The sequence below is a fragment of the Rhincodon typus genome, chromosome 4 (assembly GCF_021869965.1).
Source record: "Rhincodon typus isolate 14 chromosome 4, sRhiTyp1.1, whole genome shotgun sequence".
NCBI classification, from domain to species: domain Eukaryota; kingdom Metazoa; phylum Chordata; class Chondrichthyes; order Orectolobiformes; family Rhincodontidae; genus Rhincodon; species Rhincodon typus.
In genome coordinates, this window is record NC_063335.1 from 110,935,643 (window position 1) to 110,963,106 (window position 27,464).

General features: G+C 41.0%; 1 protein-coding gene across 1 annotated transcript in view; it reads right to left on the reverse strand.

The window, feature by feature from the left end:
• Positions 1-5,441: 5,441 nt before the first annotated feature.
• The window catches only part of LOC109925298 (adrenocorticotropic hormone receptor-like), a 100,728-nt gene continuing 78,705 nt past the window's right edge, over positions 5,442-27,464 (reverse strand). The window contains exon 2 of the mRNA XM_048595608.1: positions 5,442-7,912. Coding sequence (XP_048451565.1) covers positions 6,760-7,758 — 999 coding nt within the window. The 5' untranslated portion in view covers positions 7,759-7,912 and the 3' untranslated portion in view covers positions 5,442-6,759. The remainder of the gene's footprint in view (positions 7,913-27,464) is intronic.

Below are 27,464 nucleotides of genomic sequence, written 5' to 3' on the forward strand. Positions count from 1 at the left end.
TAGGCCCGAAACGTCAGCCTCTCTGCTCCTATGATGCTGCTTGGCCTGCTGTGTTCATCCAGCCCTGCACCTTGTTGTCTCTTTAGAACTCTGTTGGATCTTTCTGTTTGGTCTGATAAAAACTGCTCACCATGGCTGTTGGCTTCTATTTCATAGTTAATTCTGTCTCCACAAAATTGATGCTTTAATCCTTCAATTTTGCTTATGAATTAATTACATGGCACTTTATCAAACATTTTCTTGATAACCATATCAGGTATACAGATATCGTGTCTAAACCTAAGATGTGCTTCATGGCAAGATTTAAAGTTAATGGGGTCATAAGAAAAATGGTGTTAAAGACATTTTTAAGGATTCTTTATTAAATCATATTCTTGATATTGTAACTAAGGTACCAGCATGCAAATTTACATGAAATATAAATAGTGCGGAATATTCATTAATTTGCTTTGTAGATGAGTACAAGGTAAGAATGATAAGCTTTCTTCATACATTGCATCTGTCTGATTGTTAAATTAAAACTCATTGTGAAATAGATGAGCAGAATATGAGTGAGTTATTTTCAGTCATATTGATGGATCTTAACTACGCCATCTGTGAAAGTTTTAACAACATGTTGTTGATTTTACATAAGTTAAAAATAATATAAACTGCAGCAAATTTATGGCTTGACAACAGCAACTTTAGAATGTGATACATCAAATTTGAAAATATCAACCTTGAAAGCTTTATTTCACTATTAAACACGCTACAGTTTCCAATCCAAATGATCCCATCTGACCAGTAGTACAATAGAAAAGTACAGCATGAAAAGAGCCCTTTGGCCCATTATTACCTACTTGGTTGACTTTTTTTCTATTTAATCCCACTCTCCTGCCCATTCACAATCCCTGCAACTATTTCTCCTTCAATTTATAATTAGAACTTTAGTTCCATAGCAAACTCTCACAATGATTTTAAAGTGAAAGGCAGGAAGTCGAGAGGGGAATTGAGGAAATATTTTTTCATGCAGACAATGGTGGGAATGCACTGCATGAGAGGGTAGTTGAAACCTCACAACTTTTAAAAAAGGATGTGGAGGAATACATGAAATGCCATAACATTTGGGACTTTGAGGCTGAGTGCTGGAAAGTATAAGTAGGTCAGAGCAGATTTGATAGGCCGAAGGCCTCTTCTGTGCTGTATGACTCCTTTGCCAATCAGGTTTAGAAAAATAAAATGTTCCTCATAACCTGGTGACTTTAAGCCAAACTAAACTGGCCAGGCCTGTGCTGAATTTTACCATTTCAGTAACAGTCATGTAGATAGGTGTCACATTTATTTCCAGCATAGGTTTCTGACTTCATACTCACACTGTCAGTAAGACCTCCTATTTCCATCTCTGCAAGGGGGGATGATGACCTAGTGGTATTATTGCTGGACTGTTAATCTAGAGACCCAGATAATGTTCTGAGGACCTGGGTTCGAATCCTGCCATGGCAGATGGTGGAATTTGAATTCGATAAATATCTGGAATTAAGAGTCTAATGACGACCATGAATTCCATTGTCAATTGTTGGAAAAACCCATCTGGCTCACTAATGCCCTTTAGGGAAGGAAACTGTCCATCCTTACCTGGTCTGGCCTGCATATATCTCCAGACCAGCAATGTGGTTGAATCTTAACTGCACTCTGGGCAATTAGGGATGGGCAATAAATGCTGCCAGGTCAGCGACTCCCTCATCTCATGAATGAATAAAGAAAAAAAACATTGCTTGACTTCAACCCCATCTAAGCTCATCTGTTCCTGAAATACTGAATTGCCTTTGTTCCATGTAGACACGACTCTACCTGATTCTATTTCTTTCCTATCCGCCACATTCTACCCTCTATAAGCTTGAGGTCAACCAAAATTTCACCACCTGATTTGATTCTGATTTTGATTTTATTGTCGCATGTACTGAAATACAGTGAAAAGCTTTGTTTCCGAGCGGTATAGGCAGATCACAGCAAGCAAAGAATGTACAGATCAAAAAGGTTGCATTGCAGGTTACATTATTTGAGGCTAGAGTCCATTCAACAGTCTGACAACAGCCAGAAAGCAGCTGTTCCTGAACCTGTTGGTGCATGTGTTCAGGCTTCTGTATCTTCTGCCTGACAGAAGAGGTTGCAGGAGATCATTACCAGGGTGTGATGGGTCTTTGATGATATTGGATGCCTTTCCACAGCAGCGAGCCGTGTAAATAGAGTCTATGGATGGAAGGTTGGCTTCCGTGAAGGTCTGGGCTGTGCACACCACCTTCTGTAGTTTCTTACGGTCCTGGGCAGAGCAGTTGCCATATCGTTATGCACCCGGACATTATGCTTTCAATGGTGCATCCATAGAAGACATGCCAAATTTCCTGAGCCGTCTGAGGAAGAAGAGGCATTGTTGTGCCTTCTTGACTGTCACATTTACGTGGGAAGTCCAGGACAGGTGGTCGGTTATCGTCACTCCAAGGAACTTGATGCTCTTCACTCTCTCAACGCCAGTTCCATTGATCTAAATGGGGGTGTGTTCTCCTCCTTTGTTTCCAAAGTTGATGATCAGTTCTTTAGTTTCGCTGACGTTGTTTTCATTGTTTTAATTGCACCATGTCACCAAGCCCTCTATCTCCCATAGTATTTTGACTCATTGTTGTTAGATATCCATCCCACTATGGTGGTGTCATCAGTGAACTTGTAGATGGCATTCATTCAGAATTTGGCAACACAGTCATTGGTGTACAGGGAGTACAGTAAGGGGCTGAGGACGCATCCTTAGGGGGTTCCAGTGTTGAGGGTTATTGTGGAGGGGGTGCAGTTACCTATCCTCACTGATTGCAGCCCGTGGGTCAGAAAGCTGAGGATCCAGTTGCAGAGGGTGGAGCTGAGTCTAAGGTCACGCAGTTTTGAGATCAGTCTGGAGGGGATAATGGTGTTAAAGGTGGAGCTGTAGTCAACGAGCAGGAGTCTGATGTAGGTGTCCTTGTCCAGATATTCCAGGGGGCAGTGCAGGGCTAGGGAAATGGCATCCTCTGTGGACCTGTTATGTTGAATTGCAAACTGTAGAGGATCAAGGCGGGCTGGGAGACTGGAGTTGAGGTGGGCCATGACCAGCCCTCTTGAAGAACTTCATGATTATTGAAGTCAGAGCCACTGGGCAATAGTCATTAAGGTACGTTGCGTGTGTTTGCTTAGGTACGGGGATGATGCTGGCCTTCTTGAAGCAGGTGGGGCCTTCAGCTTGTAGGAGGGAGAGGTGGAAGATGTCGGTGAATACCTCCACCAGGTGGTCCTCACAGGATCACAGTGCTCGGCTGGTGACACTGTCCAGACCTGTCACTTTCCTTGGGTTGACTCCCAGGAAGGCCGATCCGATGTCTGAAGCAGTGACCGAGGGAACAGGTTTGTCTGGGGCAGGCATCGCCACGTGGCTTAACTTGCAGCAAGTCCCATTCCTGTCTCACCTCTGTACTCAGTGACCTACATTAACTGTAGGTCAAGTGACATTTTGATTTGAAAACTCTCTTCATTGTTTTCCAATCCCTCCATAACCTTGTCACCTGTTTTATTTGTAATCTCCTCCAGACCCACAATCCCCTGAGGTATCTCATTCTGGCCTCTTGTTTACTTACCATTGGTGGCTCTGCCTTCTTTTACTTAGGCTCCAATCTCAGGGTAACCCTCCCTTCACCTCTTTCCACCTCCCAACTTCACTTTCAGCCTTAAAAACACTTCAAAGCTTACCTCTGTGTGCCCAAGTTTTTGGTCACTTGACCAAATATGTAATATCGGTGTCATATTTAGTTTTGAAATTCTCCAGTGAAATGCCTTCCAAAATCTTGTATATGCACTGTTGATGATACAAGCGTGGAGCTGGAGGAACACAGCAGGTCAGGCAGCATCAGAGTAACAGGAAAGTTGACATTTTGGGTCAGGACCCTTCTTCTTTTCTGATGAAGGGCCTTGACCCGAAAAGTTGACTTTCCTGTTCCTCTGATGCTGTCTGACCTGCTGTGTTCCTCCAGCTTCATACTGTGTTGTCTCCAGCATCTGCAGTTCTTGCTATCTCTGTATATTGATACAAGTTGTTATTATTGTATAATGGACTGCACAATCATCCAGTACTCCCGGTCTCTATGCCACCTCTCTCCACGCATCACTGCCCTTAAATTGCCACTTCACAACACAATGTCTTAGTTTCTGACAACCATTCAATTCAAAAATATATAATCAAACAACATCCGAGTATGTATTTGGGGGGAAATGTCTTATTTTAACAAAAGACCAAATTCTGCCCAGTCGTCAATATGAGGTAAAGCTAAAGGCAAGTTTAATGTCTGGGTAGCATCAAAGGTGCAACTTTGAAAACAAAATATTTTAGCATTTACCTATTTCATGGGTGTAGGAGCTGGTTTTTTGCCTGAGCTACATACAAAATGAAATTCCGCAGTGGCTATGATCATCAGAAAAGAATTAAAGTAAATGACTTCTCCAGCAGCAAATAATCCCACACTATTTCTTAAAGTCTTGTTGAAGAAACTTGCTCCTCTGAAGATTTGCTTCTGCCATTAGTCCATTCTTTAACTTGTTTTCCGTCTTGTGACTTCCAATAGCTTTTATTTCTGACAATTCTTTGTTAAAAAATTAAGGTACCTTCAGGTTAAAAATATTTGCTGCCCCTGGAATAACCGATGGATCATTTCAGCTCCTTGTGTTCTAATCTTCTAGATATAAAGGTCAGCATTCTAATAGCCTTTATCTTCTGTAGTCTGCTCATGACATTTTAATTATCCCGGTACCTGGAATCTCCAAAGCTCTTTGGACATTCACCATTTGTAGATTTTCACCATCCAGGAAATATCTTATTTTAACAAAGTGTAGAGCTGGAGGACCACAGCTTCTTCTTTTCTGAAGAAGGGTCCCGACCCGAAACGTCAGCTTTCCTGTTCCTTTGATGCTGCCTGCCCTGCTATGTTCCTCCAGCTCCGCAGTGTGTTATCTCTGACTCCAGCATTGGCAGTCCTTGCTATTTCAATATCTTATTTTATCTTTGTTTTTGGTCCAAACTGGATGATCTCAAACATGCAGTCTGTTTATGTAGAGCAGCTAGCTTTAATATAACCATTGTGCATAAGGCATTCCAGAAACTTTGCGCAAAAGTGAATGATCAATTTTTAAAGTCATGACGCACATAACTGTCAACATAGCTGTTTCCTTTTGACACATTCACCTTATTCCCTCTCAATCAAGTACTGGCAATCAGTCAGTGATACAAATTAAGCCAAATAAACTGCATTTGCTGGAATCCAAGATAGACAAACAGGAGGCTGGAAGAACACAGCAAGCCAGGCAGCATCTGGAGGAAAGTCGCAGTCAATGTTTCGGGTATGACCGGTTCTGTTTCCAGATGAAAAAGATGAAGACACAATAAAATGTTTATTGTTGACACGTGAAGAGGTAAATCAGATTGAAACAGATACAGTTCCTACTATCTCTGATTCGATTTTAACACCTTTAAGGAACATCGTGCGCGAGAACAGGAAATGCTTCACATCATGTTGTGGGAGGTGACAGCATTCTTAATAACGAGCAGTTATTTGGAAAAGAATGTGAGCGCGATAATGACCATAGTAGCAACACTCCTTGCAGCTATGTTAGAAACCATTAGAGAGAGCACAGACCACTCATTGACCTGGAGTGAAGATTCAACCTGATTCCAGATTTACTGCCAAATGATGATTTTGCATCAGTCACTCATCCTGGATATGATGTTTCTTTTTCCAGGTGGGGGAAACTTTCCATCGAACAGCAATACTCATTTTGTTGATATAATTTATCAATATAGCATTGCTGATGTTCTCTCAGGTGCACTGTGGTTAATGAAATGCTTAGTCATAATGGTCCAAGTATCCTAGCGTATGTAGGGTTAATGGACCACCCTGTCAATATTCATTCCTGAAAATACCACTGTTAATCTTGTAACCTTGTATTGCAGGCACTTGACAGTGAGTTTGGGAGGCCTTTACAGCTGACACTAGTGGAATTCAATCTTTGCCTGTTGTATACCCACGTTATACTTCCCGTGTTGTTGCTAGATATTGATAAGGAGCAGAAACCCCAAAGGATTTTTCTTCTTTCCAAGGAGCAGCCCAGGATTGTGATAAAGAAAAAAATGAACTTGCATTCATGTAGAATCCTTCATTACCACAGGATGTCCCGATGCACTTCAGAGTCAATAAAGCAATTGTTGAAATGTAGTCAATATCATGATGTAGGAAACACAACAACTAATTAGCATACATGCTCTTATGAACAGCAATGTGATATTGACCAGACCATCTGTCTTTAGTCATAGAGAGCTGCAGCACAGAAAAAGCCCTTTGGCCCATCAAGTCTGCAAGACAGCTTTAATGTTGTGAATTGAGGGGTAAACATTGGTCAGGATGTTAGGGAAAGTTCCCTTCTCTTCTTTGGATAGGGCCATAACCCTCTGAAAGAGAAGACAGGGCTCTGCTTTAATGTCTGTCTAAATTTCAGTATAACATACCCTCATTAATACACCAAAGTGACAGTCTAGGATCGGTCTTCAAGTTTCTGGAATGGAATGTGAACTCACAACCTTCTAACTCAGAGATGAAAGGGCTGCCAACTATAGCATCCTTATCAGAGAAATCAGCACAGCCAGGAGACCAAATCTGGGCTTTGTTGGTTTGTTATACTCAACTAGCCATTAGAGCAAGCAGCTGAACTACACAGTTAGGCCTGCCTTTTAAAGCAACACAGCATTTTTTTGAAAGTATTGCATAATTCGGGATTTTGGAATGCATAAATAAGAGGGTCAATAATTGAGTGGCACATGATGAAGATGAGGTCCACCTGAAAGAGGCATATGAAACATGCACAGTATGGGTTTGAAGGGCAGAACAGATAGAGGGTGAAGTGAAGGGAAAATGGGGCCCAACAGACAATAAATATCCCGAGGAGGATAGTTAGTCTGAGGGGTCCTTTAAAATTGGTTCGTCGATGGGCTCTGTAACCTGGAAGTGATCGAATCCGTTTGGCATGTATTTGAGCCAGTAGGAATATGAATATATAAAGGGATAAAATGAGAACAAGCGTTATGAAGAACAATACAAAAAAGAAGCTAACAATGCCTTCATATTTGGCGAAAGAGATCATGATGATACCAGTAAAAGTACAAAAGATCCATATTGCTGCAATAATGACTGCCACTCGCTTTCTAGTCATGATGTTGTGGTAGCGCAGAGCATGGAAAATAGTTATGTATCTGTCGGTTGTGATTGCTGCCAAATTGAAGACGGAAGCTATGAACGAAATGCACAATAATGAGTCATATATGTCATCCAATATCTTTATCAAAGCATGAGTGACCAGATGTTCCTTTCCAGATATTACAGATATTGTCACTGCTTCCCACGCCTTGGTCAAGCTCAGCAGAATGTCTGAAATGGCTAGACTGCAGATGAAGAAGTACATTGGGGAATGTAGATTCCTGTTTTTGATCACTGCAATAATCACCAGCAGGTTTTCCAGCAAACTGATGCCTGCAAGGATGAGGTAGACCTCCGTGGGAATCGCGATTTGAGTACACTCTTTCACAGCACTCCCATTCACCTGGACGCTGCCATTTCTTTCAGGCACTGTTTTGCTCAGCAACCAAGAAGAGTTGGTGACATCTGTGTGATCTGGAGAGATGGTTGCCTCTGTGCCCAGTGAGATATTAACACCTGCCATTTCCTGAACTTGGAGTCCAAAGCAAAATTTGAGGAGAGTTAATCTTCAGCAAGTGCCGTGGCAATTCCTTAATGTGGAATTGGCCTTTTCATATCATATCATTGCTTTGCATTGTACCATAATGGTTCACTACCCCAGGAACTGGAAGTGGTACCTGAAAAAAAAAGTCATTAAAAATAAATAAAAAAAGTTAAACTTTGTTAAACATGTAAGATCAAATTTTTGAGTTTATATACAATTTAAATATAACATAAGTTCAACTTTTGTTAGAATACACCCTATAAACTCTCCGGTCTCTATAATTGAAAAAAAAGGTTAGAACTGTCAAACAGGTGAAAAAAAATCCGAAGGATGATACTAGAACTAGGGTCCAGTAGATTTCAGGAAAGGCTAAGTTTTATCTGGCAAACAGATGGCTGAAGGGTGACCTCATTAATATTTTTAAGTTATAAAGGTGTTCAGGAAAATAGGAAAGGAAGCAAGGGGGAACAATGACTGAAACAAATGCAGGAAATATTGGAGAAACTCTGGCAGCATCTGTGTAGGGAGAAGCAGAGTTAATGTTTCAAGTCCAATATGACTTTTCTTCAGAACTGGAGAAGTGATGGCTTTGTTTAAGGAGAGCTTTGCAGTGCTGAAGAAACATTTCTTAGAGAGGTGGTGTAGGATTCTCGAGTTGAATGGGAGGTATGTGGAACAGCATCAGAGGGCACGGTAGCCTACAGGAGCGGGGTGGGGGGTGTTATTGACTGTGACCACCATCATGGCCTCCAGAGGGGGGAATGTAAAGGAGTTGGGTAGTGTGGGGGTGTGGGTGGTTGGGACCCTCCATTTTAGTGCAGAGTGTATCACATTATTCTGGAGAGCTATGCTCTGCACATTCAGAGCAGGTAATGAAGCGACATGCTGGATGCCAAAGAAGGGTAGGAATAGGTGCAGTTTTCTGAGGAGGAGGAGGACATTGAGGAGGAGCAAGAAGCTGATGCTTTCCACGTATTGGGTGCTATAAACCAAACAGTGTCTGACAGACACTCAGTTTCAACAGTAGAATGCTGGGGATGCAGTACACAATCGCTGACTGCAATCTTTGGTCATAATGTTGAGATCTCGTTGCCTCCGTCGGGGGCAAGCATCAAACCTTTCTCGACTTCTGTTCGTTGTGTTCTCTTTTGCTTCCTGTAAATGAAAGTCTTTGCCCTTGTCTCAGAGTTTACTGTGCATGATGTGAAAGAGTATCAGCCATGACAGTAACATGTCTTGGGCAACATGGCTCTGTGGCTGTTGTGCCATTTTGCTGAGGCTCAATGCCGGACTGAGCAGCAACACCAGACTGAGGGACAATGCCAGATTGAAGGGCAATGCTAGGTTGAGGGGAAATGCCAGATTGAAGGGCAATGCCAGATTGAGGGGCAATGCCAGATTGAAGGGCAATGCCAGATTGAGGGGCAATGCCAGATTGAGGGGCAATGCCAGAATGAGGGGCAATGCCAGATTGAGGGGCCATGCCAGATTGAAGGGCAATGCCAGACTGAGGGGCAATACCAGATTGAGGGGTAATATCAGATTGAGGGGCCATGCCAGATTGACAGGCAACACCAGACTGAGGGGCAATGCCAGACTGAGGGGCAATACCAGATTGAGGGGCCATGCCAGTTTGACAGGCAACACCAGACTGAGGGGCAATACCAGTTTGGCGGCAATGCCAGATTGAGGCTCAATGTCAGATTGAGTGGCTATGTTAGATTGGGGGGAAATGCCAGATTGAGGGGCGATGACAGATTGCCAATGCTTGCCCAGCTACACTTCCAAAAATGGCACAAGGAGTGCTGGACTTTCTGCAGAAATCTTCTGAGTGATGAGTTGCTCTGGGAACAGCATGGGGTAAGATGGTGTGGAAATCAGATGTGACAGACACTATAGACACAGGGTAAGTAATTAATGAGGTGAATTTCATATGATAAAGCAAGAGAGCTCTCACTGCCTGCAGCGACAAACCCTCCCAAAAGTCCTGATACAATTCAGACTATAGTGTGAGAGATTCAAGGAGAGAACAGTATTATTTTTGCCGTTAGAATGGATATGTGACGACAGACCGCTGCAACTTGGAAGATCATCTGGTTTCTTCTGTACAACGGTGGAGAGAGTCTCCAGAAAATGTCATACGATTGGGCAAGGCTTCTGACAAACTGAGATTATCTAATGCATTTACTGTGGGTGTAATTTGGAACATAAAACCTTTTGGGAGGCTGATATTCCAGGGTGAAGTAACTCAATTTCTGTCAGATGAAGGAGCCAAAAACATTGCTATCCTTCAAGATACGTGACAAGCTAGAAGCTTATGCTAGTACAAACATGAACTTATCTCTGTATAGTTTGCTAAACCATAATGAAATAATACTAGGTATTCAGGCAAACTGTTTACCAGTTCCCTAAAAGTATAGTCTGATGAAGGGTCTAGGCCCGAAACGTCAGCCTCTCTGCTCCTATGATGCTGCTTGGCCTGCTGTGTTCATCCAGCCCTGCACCTTGTTGTCTCGGATTCTCCAGCATCTGCAGTTCCTACTATCTCTGTTTACCAGTTCCGTTGTATAGAATGAATTTATATGATAATGTTACTCAATTGGTCTTGTACAAGTGGTGTCAAAGTTGCTTGTTTATGATGTTGACTTCAAACTAAGTAAGTATCCAGCAGGAAATAAAATGATATTATCTGCAGAGATGGTAGGCATCTCCATTGAAAGTGGCAGGGTCTATTTGCAACCGTGCTCCAGAGAGCAATGTTTCAACTGAATATGCATCCAAAGAATCAACAGTTCAGTTTGTCGACAATGTGTTGAAAATAACCAGAAGCAAATGGAATGTACTTCAATGAAATTTGCCTGCTGAACCTAATCAACAGCTGATAAACCGAGCGAATGGTTAAATAAAAACTGAAACACAATGTTGGGAGCAGGAGTAGGCCATCTAAGGCCTTTTGAGAATGCCTCACTCTTTATTTACCTTCAAACTCACCTCCACTTTTTGACCTGCTCACTCTAAGCCTTGATGTCCCTTGGTATCCGAACCTCTATTGATTTGAACCTTGAATGTAATCCACAACAGAGCATCCACAGCGCTATATATGGTAGTCACTTCCAAAGATATGTGAGCCTTTGAGTGCAAAAAGACTTCTCTCTTGTTGTGAAGTAGGATAGAGTACTTGTGGTTTGGGAGGCAGGATGTTAGAATTTGGTGTTTGTAAAATATTGGTGTTTGTAAAATGCTAGGCGGGAAAGTATTACGTGGTCCCTTTAAACAACTGTGCTTTTTCTATGCTTAGAGATTTAAACAAAATGTCTGTCAGCAGCTTAAAAGTTTGAAAGTATAAAGAGAGCACCCAAATTGAAACATTTGTATCAAAAGTCCATACAGTTAGCAGGCCAAGCAGCAGTTTTGTTTTGTTATCAAGACAACAAGTTTTGAATTTAGCCAATCAACTTGAACCAAGCACTTAGATTCCAAAAACCGATTAAATTTAAATCTGATGGTTTTGACAACATAGGACCAATCCTATTGTAGGAAATTGATATGTTATCAAGGGTAAAAAGAAGAGGGGAGTTGGACAAAGACAGTAGAGCAAACTGCAATCTGCCAGAGTTAACAGCTCTCAGCTTTCAAGAGAGCATTGCTGGCTCTTGTAGTCTTCTCTAAGTTTTAGAGAAAGCACCATCTAAATCAAAGGTACCTATGGCACAACTAGTTAATATTCCTGACAGAAGAATCAACGGAGAAAGCGTTCCTGACAGAACATTCAATGGAGAAGGCACAGAACATTCCAGAAGACACATAACCTGGCTGAGACTAAATTCTATGTCTTTTTTTAATTTTATATAAGTGGGATTTGTATTTATTAGAACAGCACATGATTAAAGGGTTTGTTCACTTTGTTACTAGTTTAGTTAATTTATTCACTGCTAGAGTTAGATTAATAAATTGTTACTTGTTGCTTGTAAAGTGAGTGAAGTTGTTGATTTGCTCGCCGAGGTGGCTGGCTATAAAGTTGGCTGTATAATGAGTGCTGGGGATTTATTTTATTTAACCACTAAAAGTTGCTGAAAGGCAGGTTACACCACCTTTCACACTCTTTTTATAGATTATAGGTCGAGGTGCCTCTCTTTGGGTGTTTCAGTTTTGATTCCCAGGGTTGGGTGGTTGGGGTCAACCTCTGCTTATAACAGTTTGGGGGCTCGGGTGTGGGATCTGGCCAGTTTGTGTCTGGGATTTGGATGAATTTGAATGGATTTGAACAGATTTGAACAGATCCGAATGAATTTGGATGGATCTGAATGGATCTGAATGGGTTTGGATGGATATGAATGGATCTGAACGGATTTGGAGAGATTTGAACAGAGTTATGAAAGGTCCTAACAGATTTAAACAGACTTGGGGACTAATGTCCTAGATCTTTAAATAAAACCTAAGTGAGAAGTAGAAAATCTGTTTAATTTATGTTGCTTGTTGTTGGTTAAATCAAAAGTGGGGAAATGGCTCTTAACATTACTAAAGAGGTTTCGGGGGACGAAGATGCTTCCCAATTTGACAAGAAAGTTTAGAAAGACAGAAAAAGGGGGCACTTTTAAAATTAGCAAACAGACTAGAATTGGGTTTAACTAGGAATAAGAAGAAAGCTAAAATTGTAACAGAGTTAGTCAAGCATTTAGGTATATCAGAGAAACAGTTAAGTGCAGTGGAGTTAGAAAAAATTAAATTGCAAATTAGACAATTGGAGTTAGAAGATAAAGAAAGGAAAAGAAGATTCCTAGCTGATAAAGAAGAAAGGGAAAGAAGATTTGAGTTGGAAAAGATGAAGTTGGAACTTGAAGAAAAAAAACTTCAAATGACAGAAATAAAAGTACAAGTTAGAAGTGACGAAGAGCAAACTCATTGTAGCCAACAGCCTGTTAAGGATAAATACAAATATGTCAAAACCTTACCAAAGTTTAATGAAAAAGATGTAGAAGCCTTTGTTATTGCCTTTGAGAAATTGGCTAAACAGATGAACTGGCCAGAGACAATGTGAGCAATTTTAATTCAGACCAAGTTGGTAGGCAGGGTGAGTGAGGTGTTTGCATTGCTGTCAGAGGAGATATCAAGAGAATATGAAGCAGTACAATGGGCTATTTGAGTGCCTATGAATTGGTACCAGAAGAATAGAGACAACGGTTCAGAAATCCGAGAAAGGAAACATGTCAGACTTATATCGAATTTGAAAGAATTAAACGGAGCAACTTTGATATATGGATGACAGCATTAAAGATAGAAAAGACGTGTGAAGATCTTAGAGATGTTATTCTGCTGGAGGAGTTTAAAAACTCATTTCCAGAAGTGATAAGAACTCATATCGAGGATCAGAAAGTTAAAACAGTTAAAAAAGTCTGGTGAATTATCTGGTAAAGTTGCCAGATAGAAAAAAAAAATTATTGGGTATGTCGTGTGAACATGCAGAAACATTACTATGACAGGGAAAGGGAAATGGAGAAACAGGTATTAGTTACTGCCACTCAGAGTGAAGATTCAAATCCTAATGTTGTGGATTTTGATGTGCCTCAGAATAAGTTGAACAATGAGGAAGTCCTCAAGGAATGGGATACGATAGTGAACTATCTGATCCAGGAGCAGAGAATGGATTTGAAAGACTTGTTTCAGTGCTATAAGGACATATGTAGAAATAGAATGGGGAGGACTAATACCATAATACATGAGGTTGACATAGGGAATGCCATTCCGATAACACAACACCCCTACAAGCTTAATCCTCTCAAAGCAGCACAGGTTCAGAAGGAAGTATAAGCAATGCATCGAGAAGACATCATCGAGCTGAGTCAAAGTGAATGGAGTTCACCGATTGTGTTGGTTCACAAACCTGATGGCACTCAACGATTCTGCACAGATTATTGGAAGATCAATACCATGACTAAATCTGACTCATACCCAATTCCAAGGCTGGAGGATTTTGTGGAAAAAGTAGGACAAGCCACTTACATCACAAAGTTGGGCTTACTTCAAAGTTACTGGCAACTACCTTTGTCAGAGGGAGTGAAAGATGTTTCTGCTTTTGTAACCCCAAACGGGCTATGTCAATTTAAAATCATGCCCTTTGGAATGAAAAATGCAGCAGCCACTTTTCAAAGACTTGCGAACAGAGTTGTGGCGGGATTGACTAATTGCGTCATGTACATAGATGACTTAGTGATCTTTAGCCATTCATGGAAAGATCACATGGAGCACTTGGTAGAGCTCTTTGAGAGACTACGGAAGTTAGTCATAAACTTGGCAAAAACAGAATTTGCAAAAGGCTGAAGTAATATTCTTAGGGCACAACATCAGATACAGACAAGGAATGTGAAGATGAAGGCCATCGAGGAACTTCCAAGACAATCCTCGAAGAAGGAATTGCTATGATTTTTGGGATTGAGCGGATTCTACAGGAAATCTGTACCAAACTATAGTAGCTTGATGGCAGTGCTGACGGATTTGCTAAAGAAGAACCCGAAATTTTGGTGGGCAGAACAATGCCAGGAGGCATTTGAGAATTTAAAAGCAGTGTTAACCACCATACCAGTTTTAGCCACACAACTTTCTTGAAACCCTTCAAAGTCACTATCGAAGAAAGCAATGTAGGTGTTGGAGCTGTGTTGTTACAGAAGGATGATTTTGGAATTGAAAGGCCAATCAGTTATTTTTCAAACAAAAACTCAATGCCCACCAGAAAGAATATTCAACCATTGGAAGAGAGTATTTGAGTTTGGTAATGGCTTTACAACACTTTAATATTTACATTGCAAACAAGGCATCAGAGATGGCTGTATATACCAATCACAATTCTTTGACACATTTGGAAAGATTTAAGGACAAGAACACCAGATTATTTCATTGGAGTCTCATGTTACAAGCACTTAATTTACAGATTGTACATGTTGCTGGTCATGAAAATATTATCATGGATGCGTTACCGTGAGTTTAAAAGAAAAATGTTTATATAAGATAGAAACGATAGTGTTCAATGTTGTATATATGTAGAATTAGTGTAAAATGTGCAATTCTAGATTAATGAGACATGGATCTAGTAATATAATAGAGTTAAGGTTTTAAAGGAAAAAAAAACAAAGCCATCTTTTCATTATAATGGTTCTTTCTTTCTTAAGGGGTGCATGCTTCTCTTTGGCTGTTTCAGTTTTAATTCTCGGGGGTGGGTGGGGGTCAACCTCTTTTTATAGCACTCTATTTCAGTCTTAAATGGCTAACCCTTTTTCCTGAGGCTCAATAATAAAACAGAAATTCATCATGCCACAGTAATGAAGATGAAATAGAAAAAAAACCCAAACTATTTACATATAACGTGTTTAAAAATTTCAAAACACACAGTAAAATATAATCCTATTAATTCCAACAGTATTCCTTGAAAGTACTCACATCAGTGAGAATTGCCTTCTGAATTCTGAGGAAGGGTCATTCGATGCGAAACGTTAACTCTGCTTTATCTCCAAACATTCTGCCAGGCCTACAGAGTTCCTCCAGCAATTTCTATTGTTGTCTCCCTTCTCTATCACATCTCTACTACCTAATTTAACTGTGGCTGCAATTATTTCCTTTGAAACTCTGATAGTTTCTTCCTCAATTTTTTATACAATTGACCTGATATTTTCTCAGCTTCAAAAACCCCCTCAGGGCTTTAACTGGACACTGCTGATCTGGAACTTTCAAATTGAACTACTTACTCTGAAGAAACCTATTTCCTAACAGTTCAAACCTATCCCCTTTCTTCAGGAGCATTAAGAATATGCATCAAGAATTCTGGATCCTTCTATCTGTAACATAATGTGCAGATGTTTGCTCTGTTCACTTGTCAAACTCACCCAAACAAAATGAAACCTCATTACTCTCCAGGATGTCTCTCTTTCACAGCGTGTTTTAAAAGAGGTCAACATGCTACAGAAACACAAGTTAGTCATTAAATCCTTTTATAGACACAGGCCACTGGTTCAAAATCTAAATGCTTAAATAATTCGTAGTAAAATATATATAAATCACATACCTTACTTCACAACATGATGACCCTCTTTTCTCAGGAATTAATCTTGCATTTTATTTTATAATGTTCCTGCAGAGCCTATTTGAATATTTTATTATAGTAATGACTCAATAGAAATATAACTTTATTGTAGTATTCAATTTGTATGATCAATTCTAGCCAATATCTGCTTTACTGTCAGACATTCAATGGCAAATATCCAATGTTTACCAGTGTAGCATTATTAACTAAATCACCAAAAAAATCGCTACTCCCTCCTCATTCACCCTGATAAACATTCACTGACGTTAGTGAAACATGTATAACTGATCAAACAGAATCTCTATGCTATAAATCACAACTACTCTTTTAAATTAAGCCTTTGTAAACAACGAGAGTTCAGAAGGAATTTAGAAATGGTGGTTCATTTCTCATTTATGGGAATATAATGAGGTTTCAGTGTTTTATCTGTTACATATGTTGTAACTGCAAACACAATTGCTCAATAAGGACAGAGCTTTGTTTGCCATTACCTTCTTAAGGCTATCATGTAGCATCTGTGAAAACTTTGATGTTAAGCCCAGCCAGCTAACAGTTATTTTTAAATAGTGAGCTAACTTTAAGTTCATGACAAAGCTTATGAGATTAATTGCAGAAATGGAGTGTAAATATGAAATAGCAGGTTAACTAACTCCACTAAAACCTAGGGGAGAATTAAAATAAAGAACTACCTCTAACAACAGCTCATGGCCTCCACTATCTTTCCAAGAATTGCACAATTTTTCACCATCTCTACTTCTTCTGCTCTCTGTTCCTTCCTGCCTCTTCTTCTGTTTCCTACAGTATAGGATTTTTGACTTTTTGATCAAGGCAAGGGCAGCATTTATTGCCCATTCCTAATTGCAGTGCAGTTAGCGATGTTGAGTTGTCTTCTTGTGTGCATCACATACATCTGCCAGCCTTGTCTTCTAAGTGGTAGATGTCACAGGTTAGGAAGGTGCATTTTGCAGGAAGTACACTCTACACACTGCTGCTGCAGTGGACAGAGTTAATGTTGAAGGCGGTGGATGTGCTGCCAATCGAGCAGACTGCATTGTCCTGGGTGATGTCGAGATTCTTGAATGTTGTTGGAACTGGTCTCTTTGAGGCAAGTGGAGAGTATTCCATTGCATTCCTGATTTGTGACTTGTAGATGGTGGACATGCTTTGGGGAGTCTGTTACTTGCCATAATATTCCTAGCCTCTGACATGCACTTGGTGCCACTGTGTATATGTGGTGAGTCCAGTTGAGTTTCTGGTCAATGGTAACTCCAAGGATGTTGATAGTGGGGGATTCAGTGATGGCAATGCCACTGAATGTCATGGGGCAGTAGTTAGATTGTCTCCTATTGGTGATGGCTATTGCTTGGCATTTTTGTGGTGTAAGAGTTGCTTGATACTTGTCAGATATTGTCCAGATCTTATTGCATTTGAATGTGGACTACTTCAGTATCTGGGGAGTCATGGAAGGGACTGAACATTGTGCAATCATCAGTGAACATTCCCACTTCTGATCTTATAATGAAAGGAAGGTCGTTGATGGAGCAGCTGGAGATGGTTGAGCCTAGGACGCTACCCTGAAGAAATCCTGCAGAGATGTCCTGGAGCTGAGATGTTTGACCTCTAACAACCACGACCATCTTCCTATGTGCCAGATACAAGTTCAACCAGTGGAGAGGTTGGTCCCTGATTCCCATTGATTCCAGTTTTGCGAGGGCTCCTTGATGCCACACTCGGTTGAATGCACAACAATGCTTCTTCTTCCTCAGGAGGCTAAGGAAATTCAGCTTATCCATAAGGACTCTCACCAACTTTTACAGATGCACTATAGAAAGCATTCTATCTGGATGCATCATGGCTTGGTATGACAACTACTCTGCCCAGGACCGTAAGAAACTACAGAGAGTTGTGACCACAGCCCAGTCCACCATGCAAGCCAACATTTTATCCATTGACTGCATCTACACTTCTCGCTGCCACTGAAAGGCAGCCAGCATCATCAAAGACCCCAGTTATAATCTCTTCCAACCTCTTCAATCAGGCAGAAGATACAAAAGCTTAAACACATGTACCGACAGGTTCAAGAGCAGCTTCTTCCCTGCTGTTATTACACTTCTGAATGGATCTCTCAAATTTCTTTGCAGCTGTAACTTTGTATTCCTTGTTCTGCCTCCATAGAGCACAATGAACACCAAATGAATAGGATAACTGGGGAGTATATCCTGCTTCTTTTGATAAGGTAAAATTAGAATTTGTCCAAATCAGTGACGGTAGGAATGGTTAAGAAATTACCCATGGATTGAGTTAACTTATTCCTTGGGAATGATTTGGTTGGAGTGAAGCTTATGATTTGAAAAGAAAAGAAACAAGGTTAGAGAGGTGAAAAATTTACAAGAACAAGTTTCAGGTATTTTTCTAACACATGTAGGGATCAACATAATGGCTGAACAAAATCCATCACCAGGATTTGATACAATGCTTCAGGCATTGTTGTTAGAGTTGTTGAAACTTTCTTTAAGGTTGAGGATAATTCACAAGAAGTGTTTTATATATCATGGTTAATTGAGATTCATGAAGTTGCTATGGCAGGCTGTTTCGGAACATGGAAAGCTAAGTCATCGATAAAGCTGATCTTTTACATGGTAAAAACTTCATAAGGATGTAGTGCAGTGCTGTGAAACATGCCTTACATGTCAGATAGTGAGAAAACATCAACATGTAATCAATCTGCTCCTTTAATGCTTATGCTAGTTTTTAAGGAACTATTCAGTACAGTGTTTGTAGATTGTGTCGGGCCACAATCAAAATGAATGCAGATCATCAACATATCTTAACAGTTATAGATATGACAACATGATTTCCAGAAGCTTTTCTGTTAAGACTAATATCATTTAAGGTAATGGGAAAAAAACCTCAGTGCTTTTACTTGTTATCAACCATTAATTGAAATACAATTGGATCAAAGTTCTAAGTGTATAACTAAAATTGTTCAGAACATAAGGCATTTGGGTATTGTAATTTAAAGTGAATGACTTATATGTATTAATATAATTTATTTTAGAGTTCAGATTTTTAATCAGCAGCATGTGGGTTTTAGTCTAAATGTGACTTTTAACTGTTCTGAAGGAGAGACTTTAGACTCAAAATGTTAACTCTATTTCTCTCTCCACAGATGCTGCCAGACCTGCTGAGTTTCTCTGGTATTTTCTGTTTTTATTTCAGATTTACAGCATCCACAGTGTTTTCCCTTTATAATTCAGTCTTTGGTGTTATTCATGAATATGTGTACTTGAGTTAAAAGATATAGCTTATGCTTACTGGTAGTAGTTTGGTAATTAATAATCCATATCCTTTATCACTAGTATTAAAGTCTAAGTGTTTAGAATAGAGCTACTTCTCCTGTTCACGATGAAACCTAGTGTGTGTTATTTTAAGGTTCTAAATTGCAGTCAGTCAGATAAATGGATTTTATTTGAGGTTTAATTATGTTTGTAAAGATTTGTTATAGCTGATGGAATAGTGGGGCTTGATTATCAAGCATTCTTCCCAAACAGGTTATGACTGCAGAAAAAAGCCCAGTCTGTCCAACTTTTCCTTATAAATTAACCCATTCATTCAAGATATCAATCCAGTAACTTTCCTCTGAACTTATATCTACTCTTAAATAAGGAGCTCAAACTCTATTTGAGATGTGGTGACATTAATGCCCTATGTAACTGATGCACAACATCCTTTGATATTCAATTCTTCTTGTAATAAAGGATAACATTCATTAGCTTTCTTAATGACTTGTTGCACTTGTATACTATCTGTTAGTCACTCATGCTAGAATTGCTAAATCTCTCTACCAGCGTTCCCTGCAAATTTTTTAATGGTTGCGTGGGTCTCTGCAGTCTGTGTGTGGCAGCAACATACAGAACTGGAAGTCAATGCCACAAATAGCACATTGATACCGATTGCTATACGCTGAACATCAGAGTGGCTGTGAGGACATGCAGCTTAGCAGGAACATTGCTCTCCACCCCTTGGAATTCTGCAGTCAGTATTCACTTAGCAATTAATCCAATTTTTTACTCTTTCTGCCAGTGAAAAGTGACAACTTTTCCCACATTTTACTCCATCCACAAGATTTCTCCCCCTTCACTCAACCTATCTATATCCAATTGCAATCTCCCTATGTCGTCTTCACAACACACCTTCCCACATTTTGTATCATCTGCAAATTTAATTACCATGCCTTCATTCTCTTCATCTAAGTCATTGGTATAAATTGTAAAAAGCTGAGATCCCAGCACAGACCTCTCTATTGGCCCATTGATTCTACACCACTAAAAATAGACTAAATCTATACTAGTCCCACTTCCCTGCACTAGGTCACAAACTTTAAAGATATGACATTTCAAGTATTTATCCAAGTACTTTCTAAAGGTGTGAGGTTTTCTACAATCGAATCAATCATTAAAGAATTAAATTATTATTAAGGAACATTTGGGAAATCATAATCAAATCAAGCAGAGCCAGTATGGCTTCATGAAAGGACAATCATGTCTGTCTAATTGATGAGAGTTTTTCAAGAAACATGGCTTTGTGCATGAAAAATCATGTCTCACTATCTTGATTAAATTTTTTGAAGAAGTAGTGAAGACGATTGATGAGAACAGAGCGGTGGATATGACCTAAATGGGCGTCAGTAAGGCGTTTGACAAGGTTCCTCATGGTCGACTGGTTAGCAAGGTTAAATCACACGGAATAGAGGGAGAACTAGCCATTTGGATACAGAACTGGCTCTAAGGTAGAAGACAGAGGGTGGTGGTGGAGGGTTGCTTTTCAGACTGGAGACCTGTGACCATCGGTGTGCCACAAGGATTGGTGCTGAGTCCACAGCATTTCATCATTTATATAAATGATTTGGATATGAACATAGGAGGTGTGGTTAGTAAGTTTGCAGATGACCCTAAAATTGGAGGTTAGCGGACAGCAAAGAAGGTTACCTCAAAGTACAATGGCATCTTGATCAGATGGGCCAATGGGCCGAGGAGTGGCAGATGGAGTTTAATTTAGATAAATGTGAGGTGCTGCATTTTGGAAAGGCAAACCAGGGCAGGACTTATATACTTAATAGTAAGGTTCTGCGAGTGCTGCTGAACAAAGAGACCTTGGAGTGCAGGTTCATAGTTCCTTGAAAATGGAGTTGCAGGTAGTCAGGCTAGTGAAGATGGTGTTTGGTATGGTTGCCTTTATTGGTCAGTGCATTGAGTATAGGAGTTGGGAGGTCATGTTGCGGTTGTACAGTATATTGGTTCAGCCCCTGTTGGAGTATTACATGCAATTCTGGTCTCCCTCCTATAGGAAGCATGTTGTGAAACTTGAAAGGGTTCAGAAAAGATTTACAAGGATGTTGCCCGGACTGGAGGGTTTGAGGTATAGGGAGAGACTGAATAGCCTGGGGCTATTTTCCCTGGAGCATTGGAGGCTGAGGGGTGACCTTATAAAGGTCTATAAAATAATGAGGTGAACGTATAGGGTGAATAGCCAAGGTCTTTTCCCCTGGGCGGGGAGTCCAAAACTAGAGGGCATTGGTTTAAGGTGAGAGAGGAAAAATATAAAAGGGACCTAAGGGGCAACCTTTTCCCGCAGAGGGTGGTGCATGTATGGAATGACCTGCCCGAGGAAGAGGTGGAGGTTGGTACAATGACAACATTTAAAAGGCAATTTGATGGGTATGTGAATAGGAAGAGTTTAGAGGGATATGAGCCAAATATTGGCAAACGGGACTAGATTTATATAGGACATCTGGTCGGCATGGATGAATTGGACTGAAGGGCAAGTTTCCATGCTGTATATCTCGTGACTTTATGTCTCAACCAGAGAGGAGGGAGGGGAACCAGTAGTTCTGTTGTATTTGGATTTCCAGAAGGTGTTTGATAAGGTATCTCGCTGAAGTTTAAGTCACAAGATCACGGCCCATTGCATTGGAGGTAGTATTTGGTGTGGATCGACAATTGGCTAATTGGCAGGAAGCAGAGAGTGGGGTTAAGGATAAAACCCAGAAGGTTAATACAGGAGGGATAATGAAATGTTAGCTCTTATTTCAAGGGGGTTGGAGTACAGGAGTAGGGTAGTCTTACTGCAACTGTACAAGGTACTGGTGAGACCACTTCCGGAGTACTGTGATGTGAAGGTGCTGGTGTTGGACTGAGGTGGACAAAGTCAGAACTCACATGGCACCATGTTGTAGTCCAACAGGTTTATTTGGAATCACAAGCTTTCAGAGTGCAGCCCTTTGTTAGGTGCAGTGAGAGAGCAGGGCACACAGAAACAGAGTGTATAGGCAGAGAGATGAAGGGGAGGTGTGGGTGGAGTGTCAGATAATAAGTCTCTGCAGGTTTAGACGGTGAGTAGAGTCAACAGCTGAATAACCAGCAAAGGAATGACCTATACTCCAATTAAATGAGGCAGAGAGATAATTACAAAAAATTAAAAATAAAAATTAAAAATAAGGTGGTGCTGGAGACAAACCAAATGGCTGGAATAACATGGTAGGTATAAGAGTCACATGCTGACGGTCTGACCAAAGTAAGAAGTAATTCAAAACTGTACAAACTAATTAAGGTAGAGATATCATAACAATTTCTCAAGGCGTTGGTGTCAAAACAAGGCAGTAAGGAAGATTTTACAAATACAGAACAGTATGGTAGGGTCACATGCCAGCAGCGAGCCCAATAAGACAACTAATGAACTGGAACAGTTGACAGAGAGATCCGTGGTACAGCGACCAAAGAAGAAGGAGTTGATTTGAACCCCTCTGGAAGGCCCCTGTCATAGGCTTGACATGTAGGCCCAAGCCATCTGGAGATGTGTTAATGCCAGATTCATCAGCCGAACTCACAAGGGAGCACAAAACGTCACCCAAGCACAACACGATGCCATCCGTGCCCTCAAGACCAATCGCAAAATTGTCATCAAACCAGCAGACAAAGGAGGATCCATCGTCATACAGAATAGAATGCACTACTGCAAGGAAGCATATCAACAACTGAACAACCAGGAACATTACAGGCCTCATTTAATCAGATTATGGGTCATCCCTTTGCAGTTACTCAGCTGTTGACACTTTACTCACCATCTAACACACTTGGTCACCTGCAGAGACTTATTATCTGTCACCCCACTCGTATCAGTTGTATGATGTTTTGATCTTTCTGCCCTTGATCTCTCTGCCTATAAACTCTGTGTCTGTGTGCTGTTCTCTCTTACTGCACCTGACAAAGGGGCTGCCCTCCAAAAGCTTGTGATTTCAATTAAACCTGTTGGACTATATAATATAACAAGGTGTAGAGCTGGATGAACACAGGAGGCCAGGCAGCATCAGAGGAGCAGGAAAGCTGATGTTTCGGGTCTGGACCCTTCTTCGGGGATGGGGATGGGGATGGGGATGGGGATGGGGATGGGGATGGGGATGGGGATGGGGATGGGGATGGGGTCTCTGAAATAAATAGAGAGAGAGGGAGGCGATGATAGAAGGTGGATAGAGGACAGATAGGTGGAGAGAAGACGGACAGGTCAAGGAGGCGAGGATGAAGCCAGTAAAGGTGAGTGCAGGTAGGGAGTTGGGATGGGGGTTGGTCAGTGAGGAGGGAGGGGCGGGTAGGTGGGGGGGATGATGGACAGGTCAAGGAGGCAGGGATGAGGCTAGTAGGTGGGAAGTGGGGGTGGGGGTTAGTCAGTGAGGTGGTAAGAGCGGATAGGTGGGAGAAAAGACGGAAAGGTCAAGGAGGCGGGGATAGATGGGCTGGTCTTGGGCTGAGGTCGGGCTATAACCTGGTGTTGTGTGACTTCTGACTTAGAGTACTGTGAGCAGATTTGGTCCCTTACCAAAGAAAGGAAATTATTTCATTGGAGGTAGTTTAGAAAAGGATAAGCCCCAGTATGGAGGGTTTGCCTTATGAGCAAAGGCTAAACAGGTTGGGACTCCACTCACTGGAATTTAGAAGAATGAGAGGTGATTTCATTGAAACATACGGGATTCTTAAGAGTCTAGGACCAGGAGGCATCATCTCAGAATAAAGGGATGCCAATTTATGACTGCAATGAGGAGGAATTTCTTCTCTCAGAAGGTTGTGTGTCTTTGTAACTCCTTGCCACAGAGAGCTGTGGGGACAGAGTCCTTGTTTATAGTTAAGACTGAGAGAGATAGATTCTTGGGGAGTTAAGATTTATGGGGAAAGGGCAGGAAACTAGATGTGAGGGGCATCTGATCAGCTATGGTCCTACTGAATTGCACAGCAGGTTTGAGGAGCTGAATGGCCTACTTCTGTTCCTATTTCTTATGGTCTTATGATCTTCAGATGATCATTGGACAGTCTACCATCTTGTCAATGCAATCAAACCTGCCTATTTTTCGACAGTTCCAAGATGTTCACCTCGTGTTTCAGAATGTTGGACAAACCTGATGTTGGAGTTTCCCACTTCTTTATGATGTCCACCTTTCACTTCACACCACAACGTTCCACCTGCTAAATTAACTTCACCTTCTTAAGGAGAATGAGGAGTTGAATTAAATAAGCATCAGTAAGGAGATTGTATTGGAGAAATTAATGGGATAAAAGCTGACAAATCCCCAGGATCTGATGGTCTTCACCCCCCAAAAGAGATAGCTATAGAGTTGGTCACTGCTTTGGTGATCATTTTCCAAAACTCTCTGGAATCTCGGATGATTCTGGCAGATCGGAAGGATCTTTATCTCTGGGAGATTTCTGGTTGCAAGAAAGATAAATATATCTTTACATTATAAAGGCATTAAGGAGTGTGGGTAAAATGTGGCAATATATCATTGAGATAGAGGATCAGCCACAATCATAATGAATGTCAGAGCAGGCTTTAAGTTTGTGGGCTGTATTTTTATGCTTTAACAACATTCTTGACTTCCTCGCAGTTTTAGCCACACCGACAGGCTTTGTCCATCCTTTCACAGGAAGATCTCAATACCAGTTGATGACTTAATTGAGCATTGGTCTCTTGGGTCTAATTCCAGTCACTTGTCAGCATGGTCACTAGACCAGCTTGGCTACTCTGGAGTTGACAGTATGGAATTTGGCTGTATTCAGGGATCATTCTGGGAGATTTGATATCCTGTTGACAGCAATGGCTGACAATTTTGACATAACTGTAATTTCATATCACCTGAGTTTGAGCTCCTGGATTACTTTCTTGGATGGCTTCCCCACCACTGAAATTAAAGTAATCAGCTTGTAGCTGTCAGTTTTTTTGAACAGGGTGTAACATTTGAAATCTGCTAGTCCTTCGGAATCATCACATCGCCCTCCCCTTGTCCCACCAGTAGAAAATTGAAAGGTTTTAGCTAGCACCTGCACAATTTCTAATCTTACTTTCCCCTGAAACTGATGGGCTGCATCCTATCTGGGCTTTACCACTTTAAGCATCACCGGCCTTTCTCATAGCTCCTTATCATTTATCTTTACCTTACCTTTGCCATTGTTTTGGCAAAATGCACTTGCTTGGTAAACAGGGACGTGAAATACAAACATATGAACAAGACTAGGCCAATCGGCCCATTGAGCCTGCTCTGTCACTCTGTCAATTGAGGCTGAACTGATTTTGACCTCAACTCTACATTCTTGCATATCCCTGGTAATCTTTCATCTCCTTGGCAATTACGAACCTGTGTATTTTTTGCCCCTACCTTGGGGGTTGGTTAGCTTGGTTAGCTGGACAGCTGGCTTACAATGCAGAGTGACAACAGCAGAGTAGCTTTAATTCCAATCACCGGCTAAGGTTACCATGAAGGACTCTCTTTCTCAACCTCTTCCCCTCACCTGAGGTGTTGGTGACCCTCAGGTTAAACTACCACCAGTCATCTCTCTCTCTCTAATGAGAGAGCAGCCCAATGGTCGACTGAGACTATGGCACTGCTATCTTACCTCTGCCTTAGAAATATGTAATGAATCTGCATCCATTGCCTTTTGAGGAATGGAATTCTAAAGATGCACAACCAATTGTGAGAATTTATCTTTTCTCCTCATCTCTGTCTTCTAGTTTCAGGCAGTATCTGGTTAATATCTTGGAAATGCCTTCTAACTCCACCAACAGATCTTGATTTTTGCTGAAATAACTTCATTGCCCCTCTCAGTACGTTTTACTAACAACTGATAGAGTCATAGAATCATGAAACACGGAAACAGACCCTTTGGTCCAACCAGTCCATGCCGACCATAATCCCAAACTAAACTAGTCCGGCCTGCCTGCACTTGGCCCATATCCCTCCGATCATTTCTTATTCATGTACTTATCTAAATGTCTTTTAATGTTGTAATGTATCCACATCCACCACTTCCTGTGGAAGTTCATTCCTCACAAGTGCCATTCTTTGTGCAAAAAAATTGTCCCCCATTTCTTTTTTAAATCTTTCTCCTTAAAAACATGCCCCTATCCTCTCTGCTCCAAACTTGATGACTTCCCTGTTGTATGGTTGGTGAGGGTTGGGAAGTGAATGTTAGTAATGGCCTTGGTTTTGTCTCTTCTGGTGCCCACTTGGGCATTCTTTGTCATTCATATTGACTTTCCATGAAATCCTTTGAGTGGGAGTGATGGAGTGTGATCTGTGCAGCTTGTAATTAAATGTAAGTAAAAATAACTGTGTTGTTTAACGTTCTGAAAAGGAACAGCCTTTCTGGCTTTCAAAGTGAATTCTGAACAGGGAACGATATTCCTGTTAGCAAAATGGAAATTTACTTGAGATTTGTTTAAACAGGACAAAATTTTATACTGCAGCTTTCACTCATTCCTCATGTCAGAACACACTGTTGCTAGGCTACCAGGTCGGGGGTGGGGGGGCAGTGGCTATGTTGTGAGTGGGTAGAAAACCACCAGTTCCCAAAACTTCTAGTTATTTGGCTCTGTTTTACATAGTTCCTGCCAGACCAGATAAACAACAAAAATGTTTTTAGACGAATGTTTGATAAATTGTATTAGCAAAACTTCAACCAGTGAAAAGTCAGCGCATCAGTGAGATGCTCATTTTCAGACCAATTACAGAGTTATGGTGGTCCATCTTCGCAGAATTATTGTGTGCGAATAGTGGGCCAATGCTCCATCATGTCTGCACCAGCTCTGTTATTGACTGCCAATCTCCTGCCCTTTCCCCATACCCTTGAACATCATTACTATCCAAAAAGCCATCCAATGCCCTCTTGAGTGCGTCAGTTGAACCTGCCTCCACCACATTCCCAAGCGGTGCATTCCATATTAATTCAAGGACTGAGGACAAAAGTGATAAAAATTAATTGCTGGATTTGCAAAGAGTAAACTGAGCTTTCTTTCCTTGTTTGATTTTACTTTTGGGCGCTACATGTCATGAATAATTTGAAGAGGCATTTGGTTGGGCATTTGAGGGAAATAAACCTGTTGGGGGCTGTGGGGATAAACGGGGTGAATGGGATTGTCTCAATTAGATAGTAGGCCACCTTAGGATGAAAGCAAAAGCTTGCAGGGAGTAAATGTAGGTTTACAAGAATGATATCTTGGACTTCAGGTTTACGGTATGAGGAGGAATTATATAAATTTGGCCTGTTTTCTCCACAATTTAGAAGGCTAAAGG